The sequence below is a fragment of the Lineus longissimus genome, chromosome 7, assembly GCF_910592395.1.
Source record: "Lineus longissimus chromosome 7, tnLinLong1.2, whole genome shotgun sequence".
In the NCBI taxonomy this organism is placed as follows: Eukaryota; Metazoa; Nemertea; class Pilidiophora; order Heteronemertea; family Lineidae; genus Lineus; species Lineus longissimus.
In genome coordinates, this window is record NC_088314.1 from 6,105,042 (window position 1) to 6,123,448 (window position 18,407).

At 39.5% G+C, this 18,407-nt stretch overlaps 2 protein-coding genes across 2 annotated transcripts; one reads left to right on the top strand and one right to left on the bottom strand.

Annotated features, from left to right (window-relative positions):
• The first annotated feature begins 1,298 nt into the window (after positions 1 to 1,298).
• Positions 1,299 to 18,323, top strand: LOC135491496 (sorting nexin-5-like). The gene is made up of 12 exons (XM_064777400.1): positions 1,299 to 1,404; positions 2,148 to 2,248; positions 2,476 to 2,708; positions 3,095 to 3,170; positions 3,446 to 3,604; positions 3,754 to 3,784; positions 4,138 to 4,231; positions 4,429 to 4,468; positions 4,802 to 4,888; positions 5,065 to 5,154; positions 15,799 to 15,864; positions 16,376 to 18,323. The coding sequence occupies exons 2-12, from the start codon at positions 2,153 to 2,155 to the stop codon at positions 16,517 to 16,519; spliced, it is 1,116 nt and encodes a 371-aa protein (XP_064633470.1). The 5' UTR covers positions 1,299 to 1,404; positions 2,148 to 2,152; the 3' UTR covers positions 16,520 to 18,323.
• Positions 5,486 to 14,454, bottom strand: LOC135491313 (uncharacterized). The gene is made up of 2 exons (XM_064777091.1): positions 13,936 to 14,454; positions 5,486 to 7,441 (listed from the first exon to the last, which is right to left on the bottom strand). The coding sequence occupies exon 2, from the start codon at positions 7,387 to 7,389 to the stop codon at positions 6,091 to 6,093; it is 1,299 nt and encodes a 432-aa protein (XP_064633161.1). The 5' UTR covers positions 7,390 to 7,441; positions 13,936 to 14,454; the 3' UTR covers positions 5,486 to 6,090.
• Positions 18,324 to 18,407: the final 84 nt, after the last annotated feature.

The following is an 18,407-nucleotide window of genomic DNA, read 5'->3' on the forward strand; positions in this document are numbered from 1 at the left end:
CGCCCGCATCATTTTTTTATAACCAGAAAGTGATTCAGCTGACAGTTTTCAAAATGAAAAAGTCTCCCTAGGCAGCCAATCGCGTGTCATCCAAATTTGGTCTCCTTATATATTGCCTTTATTGGCGCGTTCGATTTCTAGCGCCGCGCTTCGGCAAGCACCGGATTTCGGGCCTTTAAGCGCATGCCCTGTATGAATCGAGCCCGAACGCCAGATCAGACAACCAGCTGGCAGAGGTTGGTTGTTCCATTGTCCGTCCTTGTGGATGGTACAACCAAATCAGTTGTCTTGTATCACCCTGTAGAACGCAAGTGTAGTGTTGTCGTGCACATCGCTAAAGGACCGTTTGAAGGTTGTGTCAATGTCTTCCCAACCTGACCAGATAACCAGCTGGAAGAGGTTGGTTGTTACGTGTAGGCTGTCCTGTCGTCTCCAAAGTTCATTAGCGGTAACCTTGGTGTAATTCTCAACCTGACCAGATAACCAGCTGGCAGAGGGTAGTTGTTTCAGAGTTTTTATGTTTTTTTGTGTCAAGGCCTTCACAATCTGAATAGATAAGCAGCTGGCAGACTGGGTTGATTGTTTCGACATCCCACAGACAGAAAGATATTGGGATTTCACCAATCGCAATTGCCGTTGCCTGTAGCATGACAGAAGACGGACAATAGTGCGATGGCCTTCATGATTTTGCTTGGGTTGGGGAGTTCCTGGGCTGATAAGGGCAGACATACATTGAGTCAGGTCAAGTATTGGGGTTGAGAAAGTGTTAGGTGTTGGTGCGTCGGCCCCGTGTTGAAATGCCGTCCAGTGCCAGTTGGTGCGTTTTTCGCTGATTTGTGCAAAATTCAACATATCACAAAAGTTCAATGGTTGACCCTCGATTTTTTTTTTTTTTTGTGTAGCGTAAGCAACTGTCTTTCATGGGAGAATGATCTCTGTAAGAATTATTCAGGAAGAAATGTATAATATTTGGGGGTTTTCGTGATTGTCCGGCCCAATTGGCAATATTGCCATTTGGGATGGTGAACAGAGCTAGGAGCAAATGCGACGCTTATGATTTATTTAAAGAAATAAAATGCCCGATTTAACATCCTGCAGAATCAGGGGAATCGGGCTTTTCCAGAGATATACGACACAAATGGGTTGTCCTCATGCATTCACTTTGGAAACGCATTTTAAAATAGATGTTACGTCCTGTTAATGGGGCACGTCATCATCACGTACATTTGGGAAAAACTCCCTAACGAGACCTATATCTGTTGCGCACTGGGGGCAACCGTTTAATCCGTTCTGCGCATCACGGAAGTAGACACGCCGACCAGACGAATTTTGCAAATTTTCTTGTGAAAAACTCCTGATAACGTTGATGATAGGAAAAATAAGAACTAAAGGATTAGACCAAAGGTTAGAACTAATAAAGGTGTTGACTATCTAGTGGTTTTTAGGTCATGTCGCTCCTTTAAATGAGTGTGAAGTGATAAAGACGTTGACTTCCGGCAAGAAAAGTCAGAAAAAATGTACACTGAGGCCTATTGCTAGTGTAGTGCATGCATGCAGTGATAAACAATGTATACAATACACCAATACAGTAGGCCTATATAGTGTATGTCCACAAAACTAACTAAGTGAACTGTCAGTCTTGGCAATTCTTTGGCCTAGACAGGTCGAATAGTCGGATGCTGTATGATCGAGGTTCCAATTGCGATATAGATATCATTAATGATACTATCGAACAAACTTCGTACTGCACTAGGACTACTACTAACTACTGGTACTGGTAGCCTACCACCAGGAACTTCGCCTTCGGAAGAGGGACCAGTCGGAGCAAGCCATGCCCATGGAAAGCCACAAGAAACCATGGCAAGAGAAAGAGTTTATAGTCACATATAGGCCTATACCACATGACATGTTATTTTGTTTGTTGTGATGGCTGCTTTAATATATCTACATTTGATTTGTTGTGGCTCTGATCTGCGCCCTCTGATTGGTATGATGTCTGCTATTGTTTTCTCATCTTCATAGCGCCCCATTTTATACATTTCTTCTTTCCACATGCATCGCCACTGCCTCCAGGTTACTGATAGTGATAGTGATTCGTGATTGACAGGATTATAAACCGTCATTATTCAAACCACAATCTATTCTAGGGAAGATGATGGATCAATTTGAGCCTGTGTTCGTCTATGTGAAGGTCGGCGAACCAACAAAGAATGGCGATGTGGTCAAGTACTCCATTGTGTCACAAAAGGTATGCAGAGTAGATTGAGTGAAGAAATGATCCTTCAAATATTAGTCTTAGCCTTTAAAGATAAATTAGAAAGTCAATTTGGTAATCATGACAATTCATTTTTGATTGGATGAAAGTTTATCTTAGAATAGTAATTTAAATGGACCCACTTTTCTCTCAGTATATTTGTCCCCTCACCTGCAGGCCTTGGTTTTATTCTTCATTCAAGCTATAATTTCTTCATCCAGGTCACTGAGGATGAATCGACAGCAACTGTAGTTCGTCAGTATGAGGACTTTGAATGGTTACACCATTGTATGGTCACACAGAATAACCTAGAAGGAGTCATTGTCCCGCCATTACCCCCTAAGCCTCTTGTTGATCCAAAGATTACTGAGAAACAGACCAAGGAAAAGCTTGGCAGTGATACCAAATTATTAAAGGGAGATGAGTATGAAAAAGACTCAAGAAATCTTGAAAAGTAAGTTCGTGTTGTGACATGTCATGATTGAATGTGACTTTCTCTATGGAATTTCCTAGGACTCCTCGGGGGGAATATCACCATTTCTCATTGCTGCCTGGTGGTCTCCAGCAACGGGACCACTGCTCAAATTGAACATTGATACATAAATGATTTACCGACCTGCAGGCTTGTCTTAGGTATCGTAACAAGGAGATCAAAATATACAGTTTATTAAGCTCATCTTGCCTTTGCCCTGACAAAGTCTATACATAACAGGCCAGAGGGCCCTGCGTTATTTCAGCTTGTCCATTTCATTCGCCTTCATCATTGGGCTGTTGATACCAAAAAAGTGCCGAACTTTTGTTGTGATTTTCCTCAACTTTACTTTATCATGTCTTTTTCAGGTACCTCAAATTAGTTGTGACACACAGTGCATTTGGAACAGATGCCACTTTAGATAAATTCCTGAGGGAAACAGAAGTAAGTCAACTCTAAAGACTCCGGAGTATCTTTTTTTAAACAGGGTATTTTTCCTTAAAACCAATGGATGTAAATTTATATCATTTGAATATCCATTCCTTGATTCAGTCGATATATGAAACTACCTCACGACGTGACTGGCAAAAATCATAGAAGATCAGTTTTAGTTTTAGTGAGATGCTACAGGTTGCAGGCAGGTGTATTGGCCTCCTTGCCACCTTAATCCATCGCCCAAGTTGTCCCTTTAAATTAAAGTTGAGGTGTTTTCATTTCAGCCGCCATGTAGGACGAATGTGAAGAAGGGTTTCTTCAATAAAGTCACGTCGGCAGTAAATGAAGTCAGGAAGGGAGGCCATAAGGATGTTGATGAACATTTTGTCAAGGAGAAGGACTGGTTGAACGAATACTCAATTCATATCAAGAGTTCTGCCACTGTGAGTTGAAGCAGTTAATTTGCCTGATGTTTCTTATTGGTGGCATCATTGCTACTCAAGACTCCCATGCTAGAGTGAATTTCTCTTTAGCTTAATTGGTAGAGTGAAGCTTGAAGCTTCAATAAAGTAATTCCTTGTTTCTTTTGCAGACATTCTCTAAAACAGTAAGCAACCAAGAGAGTAAGTACACTAAGCAGGAATGTTAGTTCTAGTGTCCATCCCAGTATTAACACGGTACACACCAAAAAAAGACTCCGGTTCCTGCCCAATTCGTAACCTGTGACTTGTGCCCATTGGTTTTGTTGCAAGGAGTATGTTCACCTCTTGGCTGGACTTGCGTTAATGAAGGGATTCTTGGCAAATAAATCTAAGTCCTGTGCATTAACTATGACTGAGGTCGTTTTGCCTTGCAGCGCTTCAAATATTAAGCCACCAGATGGCTGATGAATACCTTGAAATGAGAGTCCTGTTTGTCTGTGTTCATCAAGTCACAAATGGTATTTTGATTGTACATGTAATTTGTTTTTCTTCAGAATTGGCCCAGGGTTACTTGCACCTGGCTACTGCCCTTAATCTTGGTGGAACACTTTATGATGAAGATGATGAGAACGGTCAAACAATTCACAGGTAAGGAGAGTGAAATGTTATATTGTAAATTGCTTTGGGAAAGTTTGTTTTGGATGGAAAAGACATTTTGCATTAGAAATTTTCCGTTGAAATATCATGTGCAAGAAATTTTAAAATGGTGAAAGGAGGGATGATAGTTACTAAGACAGAATTCTAAACCAGTCAAAAGTGCTTAGAAATTGTTCTTTTTCTTGCAGATTAAGTGTTCAGCTGTCCGAAGCTTATGAGGATGCTAAGGTAATCATTTAAACTTGATTACGTCATAGTAAGGTCACTTGATGATAATTCTGTCTGGGGAGTGAAGGCTTGGACAACAAACTAGATAAAAAGTGATAATTTAGCATTGCAGGACAATAAATTCTAGTAAGAGGATTTTGGTTGTTACATGTGAGTTGACAGATACAGTTTTCCTTTAATAGTCATGTTAGTCTGGAGGTCTTATTTGATAAATACATTTCTTTATACTCCAGTGCTATTCATTCCTTATGCTCTGCTTTCTCTGCTACACATCCTTGCTATTCATGTTATTTTATTTATCATAAGAATGTTGTAAATGTATTTGTATTGCAGCATGGTTTACTAGTGGACTGTGCCAATGATGAGTTGACTATGGGACATCAACTCGATCTTTATGCACGATTTGTTGATGCAGAGAAGGTACCGAATCATATCAATTTCATTCTTTGTACTTTTTACTTTGGTTAAAACAAGGGAAGTCACCAAGATACTGGCATGCTACTAAGCTCACAAAAGAGTACACACATCAGATAAACGTTGAAAAGAATGGTTGGGGGAAACATCAAAGTTTGACCTTGTAACCGCTGTGATTTCAGGAGATGTTATTCCGTCGTCTATGTCGTCTGATAGAGTATGAAGATGCCAACAGAGCAGTCGAGAAAGCCAAACCTCAGAAAAGACCTGCGGTATGTATAATTTCTTTCTTGACAGGTTGTTCGCCGTGAAAGCAATGTTGAGAAGTCCTCCTTCTACTGTGTTGCTCTTGAGTTTCATCATTTACCCAAAGATGGCACTTCAGTTTTTCAGAATGGCTCTAGTCTAATAGAGACTTTTGCATCTGAACTCTTACAGAATGAGTCAAATCTGTCTTACGAAATATCAGATACTTTATTGGTGATATGGAATAATTTGGCAATAATGGCACAGAAATATCTAAACCCTCTCTTTTTGACACTGACAACCTTTCATCACTGCAGGTCAAACCATGAGTTACAACACTACCCCCCCCCCCCCCCCCTCATAGTCAATGTCAGTAATACTGTCCCCCGTAAATCGATTCGGCATTCTCATTTTGCAGTTTAATTTTGCCAAGAACCATGAGTTTGGCAATTACCTCAGTCCTGATTAGAAAATTGCTGTTTGAGATGCAATTTAAGATGCACATGCTGGGTATCACCAGGCTCTGATGTGTTTTCTAATTGACTAACCAGGGGAAGTCCGCTTTTGTAGGAATTTAAATGAGCTGGCGGTAGTCACCCTGGAGAATCAGTTTCCCAATTAACTGAGAATTTTATGTTATCTTGTTCATTCAAGGCAGACGTTCAAATTTATCATTGAGCCTGCCCTGGGTAGTGCCTGGTAGAACCAAGGGGAAATTTGTGCATCACAGAAAAAAACCTTTTTAATGAAATAATCTGTGTCTATGTGGAGAGGAAATTACCAATCTGCAACCACAATCTGGATGCATTGTGGTTTAAATGATTCGAGGAGATTATCATTAAGATTTGTGAAGAAAAGCATCTTTGAAAATGTGTCGGACCCCTGTTGAATCCCCCCTCTTTTTGTATGAAACGCATAACTTAGTGTACACTGGAACAATGGAATTTCATAATTATGCTTCTTCAAGAATTGGTCGGATCAGACATAAGAATTTCCTCATTTTCTGACTCGACTGGGCCCGGATCATATGCCTTGTTTACATAACTTGTAAACAACCATGATTTCCTCCGAGCCTTGTTATGTTCATTGTCATTCTCATCACTTGTCTTCACATCATCGTTATGGCCAACATTGTCAAATTTCTCCAAGTCATGTGAATGATTTTGTGATTTGGACATAGAATTATTACATTGTAAATCATTGGAGCGAGTAATTGGTGGCGTTTCGTCTTTTGTTTCAGAGTCTGATTTATTCAACTTCTTCTTTAATTCTTCAGACTTTTTGACGTATCTTTGGGAAGATTTTTGGAGGGAAGTGTGTGACAAATCAGGTGGTTGTTTTGAGTTCGATTCAAAAGATGAATTCTGTCCCTCCGGGTTGTAACTAGGGGAGACAGCTTTTGGTGTTGAGTCAGTTAGACATGTTTCTTCAGATATATTTGAAAAATGTGGATTTTCTATCACAATTGCTGTCGTTTTAATCTTGTTTGGTGCCTCCGAAGTCGGGGAATTTGGCCCCTGGGACATTTCTTCCCCTAATTTTCTCTGACCAAAGAACATGTTGTGTTTATCACAGCCTTCCAACTCATCCAACATTGGATTAGTCTTGACAACATTCTCTTCTGGAAACTCATAAGGTTTAAAACTGAGTAAACTTTCTTGGGGGCTAAACCCCCAATTATGCATTGTACTAGCTGAAGGTGCCAATTCAAAACTTGAGCGTCTGCTACTGCTGTTACTCCGAATAGAACACACTTCCATTGCGTCGTTCAACCGCACTGGTTTCCCGTTCAGCTGGAGTATCGGGACAGATATGTCCGTAAAGAATACGTTTGGCGTGCTCTCGCTTTGTTGTGGATTGAAATCTGGAAGCGGATTGTTCCTAATACTGCCATTCATAATAACAACACTGCCACCTATTGACCGTGCTGTATTTGAGTTAGACGATAACTCTTTCCTAGAAACAAGAATCGGATTTTCTAAAACTACATCGTCTTCTGTCCACCGTCGGTGGTCGCGGTACAAGTGACCATTTTCCATGGAATTCTGCGCCATCTTGTAGCGAAGTTGTAAACGCATCAGTTTTTTCTTTTGCCGCCTTTTGTAACACTGCATGGCAATGACGACTATGATGATAAAGACAGCGGGGGCGGTGGCCCCGATTCCCAACATGATGTATGAAAATTGATCCACCGGCATCCCAAGAATCATCTTGGGAATGATCTTCGGGATATAAACCTCTGTTGTTGTGGTAACTGCCATCTCGCCTGACTTCTATTTTACGTCTCTGGAGTTCTGTGTTTTGTCGAAATTACTGAAAGGTACAAAAAATGAACAAAGTAATGCATTGATTTTAAAACTTAGATGACAATTGAAGAGATTTTCTTTGTATTTTGTCTTTTCTATGGGGTGTGGTATTCCCAAGCTGAAATACAATGGAAATAAAAACGTTGGGCTACTTTAATGTCCCTAAAGTGGGGAGTTTCTATTACCGGATGAAGAGACTTTGTACTGGAAAATATGCAAATTGATTAATTCTGTGCGGCAGAATTATGGTTTTTCAGCCGGTAGCTGTTTTATGAGAGAACAAATCAACTCAGTCCTGTATTAAGCATGTATACACAAGTTCCCATAGTGACAGTTCTAAAATAACACATCGGAATTTTGTCGCGAGTCAGATATATACATGATATATATCATTTATTATCAGAAATTGAAATGGCCCAATTTTATTTTAGATTATTTGCAAAACCACAAAACCATCGTGCAAATCACCTTATTCTTATTGTAAACTCAAATTATCTTCATGTGGCCATTAGTTGCCATGGAAATACAGTAGTTATTAGCAGGATATTCTTGCTGCAGGTAGCACTTCTTGTCATCGTTGTGGGTTTGCAATTGGTGGGTGGTTCTGACTGCTTCAGGCAAATCTGGCGCCAGCCAATTATTACCTCGATTGTTTCTTCTCAGTCGCTAAGTAACCAAACATTCACCTGGTGGAAATGTCACAACTTTGCCCGGAGGTAAGGAGGGCTGAGATTTTTGTGGGATGCAATTTGGTGCAAAAAATGTGTCGCCCATGTTCAAGTATAAGAAATAGCATTATATTGAGCATAGTGGGTGTAAGATTTGGGTAGTTTAAACACCCTCTTGTTCCAAAATTTGCCATATTGATTTCAGCTTTGTCCACGAGATCCTTTTCTCCAGCTAAGCATCAGCTCATATCAGTCCTCAACTCCTGCTTAGACTCATGTATTTCTGATATAGCAGAATATAGAGGATTTTTGTCACCTGTGGAAAGCTAATCCTGTGTAAAGGAAAGATTCTGGACTGTTCCATAATCTTGTCCATAGCCATTAATATGTGTGAAAGATCAAGTAATTTTTCTACATCATAGTTATTACACCCGAGGTATTGATTGGCATAAATCACCCTTTCATAACTCTGGTACCAAAATCGTAATAGTGGCTTGGTCCAGGCACATGGTAATCACACCCTGCAGTTTCTGATAGATTTGTACAAAGTTAATATTCAAAGAGCCGTGCATGTACATGTGAGTTCCATTAGTTTGATGAAGTAACTGTCAAGCTTGATCAGACTTCTTTTGTAAGCAAATCTCTCTGTTGAGCTGTTTTGCTGCAGAACATGCAGAAGCTAAGTGCTATCTCAATTTGTCTGGTCTAAGCTTGCTGCTAAAGACTTACATATGTAGACTAAGGGGGGCAAAGCAGAGTCAAATCAAAAAGTGGACTTCATCATGTCGACTTTTGGTGACCCTTTTCGGGTTTTAGCCGGAGTGCTTTCTATACATACGACTTGTGTGGGTGAATTGGTCTTATGCTGAGGGCTGAAGAAAACTTGGCCATACTTGGCCATCACTAACCAAACAGTGCATCCTTGAAGACCAATATCCTTTTGCTTTGGGGCAAGGCAACTTACCCCCCACTGACCAGACTGAATTCCTATGAAGTCATATTGGATATTGTGGCCCTATGTCTTGGAATCTCAATCTTGATTAGCCAGGTTCGACATTCTTATCAAGCAATATAAGGATGAGCCCTTTGGGTAGGAACTCAGTGTCTATGACCAGAAGCATTCTGGGCATGCTTAGTTCTGTCTGTGTAGCCTGGTAAAGCAGGATCATGGTTGGGTCTACCCAGGCTCACTAAAAAATCCTGAATTTACACCTATGCAAGCAAATCAATGATTCAAATCATAATGAAGTACAATCATAAATGTGGAACTTCGGGAACTTTGCCATGTGGCATAAGATCATTATATGACTTCTATGAGTCCATGGAAGGTGACCAGCGTAGAAATTAATTTGAGGTCAATTAGCGTGGTGATTCCAAGATTTGATGAGTAGAAGTCAAAGAGATGAAGATTGACCCTCTGAAGTATGGACAACCGCAAGTCAAAATTCTGTAGACAATTTTCCAGTTTCTGCTCTGATGTAAGGCTGTGAAAAAGTTCAAACTGTCAACTTGTTCAAATTACACTCGTTCATTTTGAAAGGGTTAAGACATATTAAGCGATCTCTGATGTGTTGGTTATAATGTCATGGCCGTCGTCTCTCTGATGATCAAATCATTTTAATCCTTTTTCCAATAAATTGCTCCAATGCATTAGAGACGGATTGTAAACAAAGTTCGCCCAAGTTCAACTTCTATTCTGCTTGGGGTACTTTGTTAATTTAATTGATATATCATGTGGCGTCAACTCCATTGACAGTTCTTTGTACTTAAAGTTTTAAATTGATTCATTTTGTAGCTGTCACTTCTGAATGAAATTTTCTTTATTTCCGGTTCTGGGTGCGACAGTAAAGTTGATTGAGTTCAAGCTGTTGGGATGTGACACAGTTGATAAAATTAAACACAAGCGCAGTATGCCTTTAAAAAAGGCTGCTGCTTCTTTTGTTTTTGCCCCTTGGCAGTAATGTGTATCACTCAAGAACACAGCTGCCCCATTGAAAATGGCCTGGGCATTTTCTTAGTCGATAATTGTATGTTTGCCAAGACATTACTACTCTGGATCGATATCTGAATGCCAATAACAGCGACACACAACTGTACGTCTTGTCTCTTACAGTCAGATATCTTGTTTAAAGGTGATATCCTCTTCATGCCTGGAACAGACATACTCGTTAGGGCAAAGGAAGCGGGATTCATCATCGCATGATAATTAGTGTGGCTGGATCTGGTCACGTTTTCTGTTCAACACCAGGTCATTGTCAAATCAGATTAGAATGCCTTGAGGTCAGGTGGTTCAGTTTTTCTGGTCACAGACTTTTGTCTTGAGACATTGGATCAGCTCGTGGCAGCTTGGTCCACACTTCAGGTCAAGGCCTGTGATTTGAGAGGATGGGGATCAGAGGGAGAGCATATGTCAGGTCAATGGCTGGGATCTGATATGACACGGGCTTAGAGAGATGGTGTGTCTGGTCAATGCCTGAGATTTGGCTAAGCTAGGGGTTAGAGGGATGGTATGCCAGGTCAAGGCTGTCCAACCTAAATATAAGCCTGTCTCCCATTGTTCTTCTTTCGAAAGCAAAAGCGATCTAGCTTCATTACTGCAGATAATTTGTTGCCTAGATGCAATAATTAGTCTCCTAGATGCAATAACCGTCTGTTATGAAATGTAGATATTGACCATAATTGAGATTTCTGAAGCACCTAAGAGCACTTATGGATATTCTGTTGTTGGCTTTCAGCAGTTAATTTCTGATTGATATCGGTAATGAGAAGTTGTTTGTGTCCATTGGCATTTGTTTTCTGGAAGAATTAGCTCCCAAATGCGTGCAAAAGTCCTGATGATTTATGCATGAGCTCCTTTTGGCAGAGACATCAACTTGGGTACCATCTGACCTGTTCAGCCAGAAACCTGATCCATATCCTAGCGGAACAACACAAATTTGTTGAAGAGAACTGTGAGAGCCAAGGGACCATTTTGCCTCATTGAGATGCAGACATGGTTTTCTGAGATGCGTGGCTTGTTAGCTGGTCAATGATGTTTGCCTTATATATGGCCACATCCGCTAGCCTTGGTATTTCCGATAAGGTTTGGCTTAACATATGCTTCACTGAAGTGCCAACATGATCATCCAAGCTGACCAAAAACTTCCCCACTTGGTAGTTGTTGGTCAGCTTGGATGATCATGTTGGTCCACCAGCACAGAGATATTTTCACTTCAGCCTTGCATTTCATATTTTAACAGAATAAGATGAACTGTTTTAGATGGTAATATAAACTTGGGAAACATTTGACTGAGAAAAACTCTTGAACAATTTGCCAATGAATATAGATTCTTGGCCAGAGCCTAGATGTACATGGGACTGTCTTGCCTCAGTGACATGCAGACATTGGGTGATATGAATAAAGACTAGCAAATGCTTTTTTCTAAAACTCTGCGTACATTTACACTAGGCCTTTCTGTACAAAATTGAAGTAAAAGCATTCGCTAGTCTTTATTCATATCACCCATTGTCTATGGTGTGCAGACAGAATTTGGCGCTTGGTCAATGATGTTGTGATGGTCTACTTCCCTGGATTGGACTTGTGCCATTATTGACGTTGTGTCATGCATAATGTTTTTTTCTGACAGAAACCTTTCAGGTGAAAGACAGTTTCGATAAACACCAACAAAGCCTCTTACTCAAACATCTCGGAAATAGTGCAACCACAAGCAAATCAACTTGTGGATATAACAAGAGTAAAGTAAAGGACTTATACTCCGGAAATGGTCTTTGGGTAATTGCTGTTCTGTTAAGCTGTATTTGCTCTGGCCACATCAGCCATTGATGAACTAATTCCAATCTCGAGACCTGTTTGCCCACCAGATATATCCCGCCTTGGCTTTCTTGGAGTTGCTAAATGAGTGGCTTTTACAAATTGTTGCTGCTCTCAGGGTTACAGCTTGATAACAGCGTTCATGAACTGAAAGGTTTGAGGAGCAGCACTGAATTTTAAAAGAATCTGAACAAGATTTCTTCTTAGTTTTTGCAGAATGGTCAAGAAATGTAGTCATTCCACTTCCATCAATACTTTGGTAATACAAGATTTCCTTGAAATTGTCAAAGGTATATCAATTTCTCATGGATAATTACATTTCTGATCATGTTGCATCCAAGGGAGTTCCACTCTTGCAAACAAACAGTCTCCACGTTGGCTTTTTGTTCATGAGAAATGGCCGTCTTGCTTGGACGTCATCAGATAGTTGATATGTTGGGGAAGGCCACTTATTGATTTGTTGAGTCGTATTTGTAGCTTTGTCAATCCCTATGACAAACTGTAAGTCTCAACTTGGTTGGTTGCTCTCAGTTCTCAAGTATCTGATTCTAAAGGCCTTGTTCACAGAGAATAAGTGTTGGAATTAGAAGATATATGCACCATCAGAGAAGTACATGCCTAATGTCAAATGGTGGTTGGTGGGATAGAGACCCTGGTTCCTTGTCATGTTAGAACAAACACAATCCACACGTGCAAACAAATTGGTTATTTTTACAGCTAATCAATGGGCTTTGCTCTGCGTGACTACTGTGGTCCTTTGAGGCCTAATAAGTTGATTAACTGTTGGCACTTTTGATTTGCACTAGTGAATCATGAAACATTGCTGTTTGATGAAGCAATTGGCAAAGTCCCCTGCTACAGACAGGTGGACCTCCTTTATTGAAAGTGACAACAAGTGATTTGTTTACGTCCACAAAAGGCCAGCCAATTGAGCTGTTCTGTTGAGTCTCTGATGGAATTATTGATGAGAGAGATTTAGGTAACCAGGAAATGAGGGCCAATCAGATAATAAAAAAAGGCTCTTCTCTACCTGATCTATTGACCTTTGAGACTTGGAGAATGAAAGAACCCTTGGAGTTACCTCATTTGCCCCAAGATTCCTGGGAGATGGTCTCAGCACCAAGTGACAAGTTGGTGACAGTCAGCCAACTAACATCTGACACTAATTAATGACATAAATGTGCAAACTGACATTTCTTTGCGATGCTAATGGACTGCCATACGCTGAGTATTGTTGAAGGAGTTCATTACTCGCACACATTCTATTCGGAGTGATCAGCCGGTTTGACTGTGAGAGCCCGGGTTCAAGGACCAGTGAGTAAGTCACTCAACTAACTTGCTTCTCCCTGGGAGTATGAATCAGTACCTATTTGCAGAGATGGCCAAACAAAGTGGTTAGTCCTGAGCACCGAGTACCTCAGAGTAATGTTTTCCTTTGTACTGTCCTGAATCACACTAAAATAACGGTGTCCATCCCAAATCCCAACAGTTGAAATTGAAGTTATGAAAATACCAAAAGTGTGTATCAGAAGGCATTAGATGCTATATGTTTAAATAGTCTATTTAACATCCCTATCAGCTCATCATGTGAAGTTAATAAGTTCGACCCTCCCTTTTTACTCTACCACTCCCAGACACGAATGATACTACAGATGGGTGTTTCCCCCATTGCTCTGTGATCATGGTAGCGTTATTGTCCTCACTAAATGTTCCCCGGAAGGTATCTGTCCATTCAAGTTGCCGTGGAAACAACACATCATTTAAGCTTGCTCTGTCTCCAGGTGGTCCTCAATCAACGATGACTAATCGTAAAACACGGACACACGCCAAGTTTACGATTGCAACATGCACAGTGCCTGTCCTTATGTGATGAAAAATAAGAAAAATGTTGACGATTTCTCACTTCAACAAAACATTGGTGATAAATCTTCTCGTTAGCAATCGATTTTGTGGGTGAAACCCTGAAAGGGATGTTATCAGTCTATACAAATGAACATTTAGCCTCCCAAACCCCAGCCTTACCTGATTTGAAAAGATTCTGTGATGTTCTCGAATTTTATCCAGGATGATCTTGCATGTGTATTATCCATTAAAAGACCTTCTTATGTTCTGTATATCAAGACACTTATAGAATCCTTAAGGGAGAGGCCTTTTGTATTCTCATAATTGAAAAGTCTCACACTGTGATTGAAATGTCATATCACACATAAAGAGATCTGATGTGAACCATTTGGTCCATATCATTATATCACAGTTTATCAACATGTGTTGTGTTTGTGTTATAACGTCATATCCTTGGGGTAGAATTGAGAGGAAAAGTCACTTCTTGTGAAAAATATCCCCCCTGGGTGTGTGCTGTGAATAATGATGAAAGTGTTGACTTTCAGTGCAACAGTTATTTCGAGAAACTGTCACTGCTTGGGAAAAGCGACCCATTCTAAAAAAGTCCTTTGTGTAATATATGCTGACTATTATTACAACACGTTCCCACTCTTTTGCCTTGTTGTCATAGTTTCAATGATAGCGGTTTTCGTCATCCTTCCTGGTAAACACATCACTCCTAATGGCTATCGAATAGTCGCCCACGTGTAAATTACAATCGTGCATTATCCTCCTTTGGAAAGTATTCACAGAAACTCTTGAAAAATCAGTTATTCATATGCATGTCCATCCTTTGTCTAATATACATCATCATTACTCCAAACACTATGTTCATGGTTATCTTCTATACTCCAAGTTTCAATTTGGGCACGGTTTCTTATCCTTTCTTGAAGATACCGCACAGAACAACTAGCTATCAAAAGTCAGCCACATGTAAAGATCTATCCCTTGTGAACTACAAGTATGCACAGAATCGAATACTAGAACAACACATCTTATCCATGTGCTCGACATGTGTTACTCTGCCTGATCGGTGCTAGTATTGATCCGAGCGCCTCGTGAAACTCAACGGAGAAAACATCATTTAGTGCACCGAGCCTGACGCTTATTAATTGCACAGAGCATTTCATGAATCAGGGATGAACGGCTGATGAATCAAGGTGCATGCAGAACACAAGTTGCCCGTCGAATCTTTTATTCTTTGTTTGAAGATTTATATTGTAATTGAATGAGCATGGGCTGCTTGCTGAGGCAGAGTCATCTTTTAACCCTTTGTGAGCATCACTTGGAGACACTCCGACGACTGTAAGCTGCGAAACATTTGTGCGCAATTTATTTTTGAAGATTTTGCAAGTAACCTGGACTCACGAAAAGCCATTTCATGAAAAAACGAAAATGCATTTCGTAAATATAAATAAATCCATTACCAAAATTAATGGAAAATGATAAAAATTTCACATATCATTAAAAAGTGAACAAAACCGTTCAATTTTTTATTTGTTTTAACTGATTGTCCCGTCATCATGTTGATGAAATTGTTGACTATCACTGTTATGACCTGGTCTCTCCAACTAATAAAATAGATTATGTTGTTCCATATTGTCAGGCTGATAATATGAGTACGCCTTGTTCCCAAGTTCTATTGTCCCGAGGCTGTAAAGGCTAATAAATGATAGACTCGCTCAATAATTCATAGAATTATCAACAATGGGACACAATATGTTACATTTTTATGTCCCAGTTTATTAGGATCGTATAATATCACCAATGGGGCAGCAATGGCTTGATCTTGGCTGTTCTTTAAGAAAGGTGTGACTTCTCTTTGATTTATTTTTAATTGATAATCCAAAGAATAATATGAAACAAAATGTGTGGTTTTAGGTCAGCAGCTGTCAAAGTGTACCAATAGGACTTGTCAAGATGAAAAACCTCAGTAATTAATTGGTGTAAAACATTGTAGTCTTCTATATAAAATTAACATTTCTATGAATTGTCTCATTGCAGGCGGAAGAAGTTCAAGTCGCTGCAGAGAAAACTTACCAAGATTGTACTGAAAAGTCTAAGAAAGAGGTATGATCTTTAACTGTACTGTTATCCTTCTTCTGCCTTTGATATTGGCTAGTGCTTCTTCTTCTGATCAAACCTGTAGTTGAGAAGTTGGGTATGTCCTTCATGTTGTGGGGTGGAGTTCGATGTCAGTCCAGCACTTGCACAGTGCTGTGTCCACCACCTCCAGTATGTCCAGTTCTCAGGTGATATACCTTACTGTGATGTTGCTAGTTGTCATGTTGAAAAAAGTACCCATTACTGAGATTTTAGAAAAGACTCGGATGGTGGTTTATGGTATAACCTGACTCGAAGTGCCCACCATGGCAGTTGCCAGAAATTGAACACAACTGCTCTTTCAAGGGGAAATACCACTCATATTGGCTGTGACCATGTATAAAGAATTTCTGATTTCTCCTGGCAGCCACTTATTGCAATTTTGTGAGCCTTGGACAAGAAAATATCCAATAGCTTAATCAACATCTTTAGAATTTCCTTCCATTCACCTAATTGTTTCTTTGTTATTTCATTGCAGCTGAAATCGTTCCACCATGACCGCGTGCTTGCTCTGCAGGACGGTCTGGTCAGATTCGCCGATGCCAAAGTCAAGACAGCCAGAGACACATTCGCCTTACTCGCCAAATCACTGAGTTCACTGAAGCAGATTCAGCTACCATAATAATCAAAGCTTAAGACTATAGTGTTATGAGAGACAAACTATCAGTGCTGTCGTTCTCCTGAATACACCAGTTAATACTGACCCACAAGAAACTTGTCTGAAACCTTTGTCAGAGACATTTAAGGGGGAGACAGTAGTCCAGCAACCCCTCACTTTCATCAGATGTAACGCTTTAGACAAGTTACTGTTGGCCTGTACCAGTTTATTCAGGAGGAGGACCACTTTGACTATGCACATTGTAATACTGGGGAACTACTGTAAGCCATGAAATGATGGTAAAGCTAGAAGTATAAGTTGGGGATTTTTTTCTTGTTTTCATTTTGCAATATACTTAATTTCCTGTTTGCTTGAATTTGATGGTACAAACATTAAAGTTGAAACTTTCATGAGTTTAATGTTCACCTTTGCATTTTCCACCCTAATCACGGATGTAAAAGTCGCCAATATTACCCTGTCCGCAGAGATTTACGCTTTTGAAGGGGTACATGTTTTGTCAAATTCATGCTGGACTCAAGCCTTTGTACATTTTAGGTTTATAGCATATTTTGGAATACTTTAATAGATTAATTGACATATTAGTTAAAAGATCATCAGGTGCCATTTTATAATGGATTCAAAGTCATATTTATTTGTAATCCTGTTATACTTAAAAAAAATGCTTTTCTGATCAAATTTTGATATCAAATAATATTCATTATGAACTGTGATTATGTAGAGACTGATAAGTGGTTTGACTACTTAAATACTGCTTGATGTGAGGCTGCTTAAATTTGCTTGCAACGAAGCAGTTTTTAAATCTTGATACTATTGACTATATATACTAAGCAATCAACAGGGGTGATTTTTCATCATTTTGACTGCTGAAAGCTTTGCAGCCACACTCCTCAGATGGAAAACCTATATCTAAAACTTGTCCGAGTTATTGGTTGTTTGGTACGTTGCTGCTTTAAAGGGGTATGCTCGTTTGTATTTAGTGGTGGGTCATGAAAATAGAAATGCAGTTATACACAATGCTCTAGTGCAGTTATCCTGCAGGAAATTAACTGAAACTTGTCATTTATAGTCTTTGTATATGTGTCATAAGTGGCAATGCTGAATTTCATATTCAATACGTACCATATATACGCGATTGGATATTTTCAAATTCAATTACAAATTTCAAATTTTGAACGAACAACTGAAGTCAAATAGAAACAGTTTTATTTGGGACCAAAATCACTGTCCCTACAAGAGAGGGTTTCCTGCTAACAGGTTTCTACAAGCAAGCCAGGTGCTAAGCTTACACTTATAAGAATATTAAAATGTGTATATTTTTATGAAGAGATCGATTTGATTTAGAAAATATTTTTTATCTATTCTGCTTGCATATTTAAATGGTAATTGCCTAATTGTGACCCGTCACAGCAAAAATGTGTACAGATTTTCCGGTATGTCAAACCAAAATAAGCCAAGCTGCCCTTGCTTTGATGTAATGATGGGACATTTTCAGGCTAAAAAACAGAAAAAAGAGGTAGTCACCATTTAAAAATGCAGGTGGTGAATAATCTGAAAGCATTTATCAAATGAGATGGTGGTTAGGTGAAGAATTTGGGTTTGAAATAGCTGAAGGATTTACAGTCTAATCAGCAATACCCACTGACAGTTTTGATCGGGTAGGCCACCCTGATGATCTTCTTCATATAATCAGTACAGCTATCTCAAACTTTAATTAATTGTAATAGACTGACTGAGATGCAACTTCCAATGAATGAATTCTACAAAATAATTTTGTTATGATGATTTATATATTAAAAAAAACATATTCTCTTGGTATATCTGGTCTTATTGTATCCTTCTTGTGCTTTGGACGGACTTGGGAAACTCGGTATGGATCTATGACAGATCATGA

Coding starts and splice junctions, on each gene's coding strand:
- LOC135491496 (XM_064777400.1), top strand. CDS start 2,153: ATGATGGATCAATTTGAGCCTGTGTTCGTCTATGTGAAGGTCGGCGAA. Junction 2,249..2,475: donor ACTCCATTGTGTCACAAAAG/GTATGCAGAGTA, acceptor TTCTTCATCCAG/GTCACTGAGGATGAATCGAC. Junction 4,469..4,801: donor AAGCTTATGAGGATGCTAAG/GTAATCATTTAA, acceptor TTTGTATTGCAG/CATGGTTTACTAGTGGACTG.
- LOC135491313 (XM_064777091.1), bottom strand. CDS start 7,389: ATGGCAGTTACCACAACAACAGAGGTTTATATCCCGAAGATCATTCCC.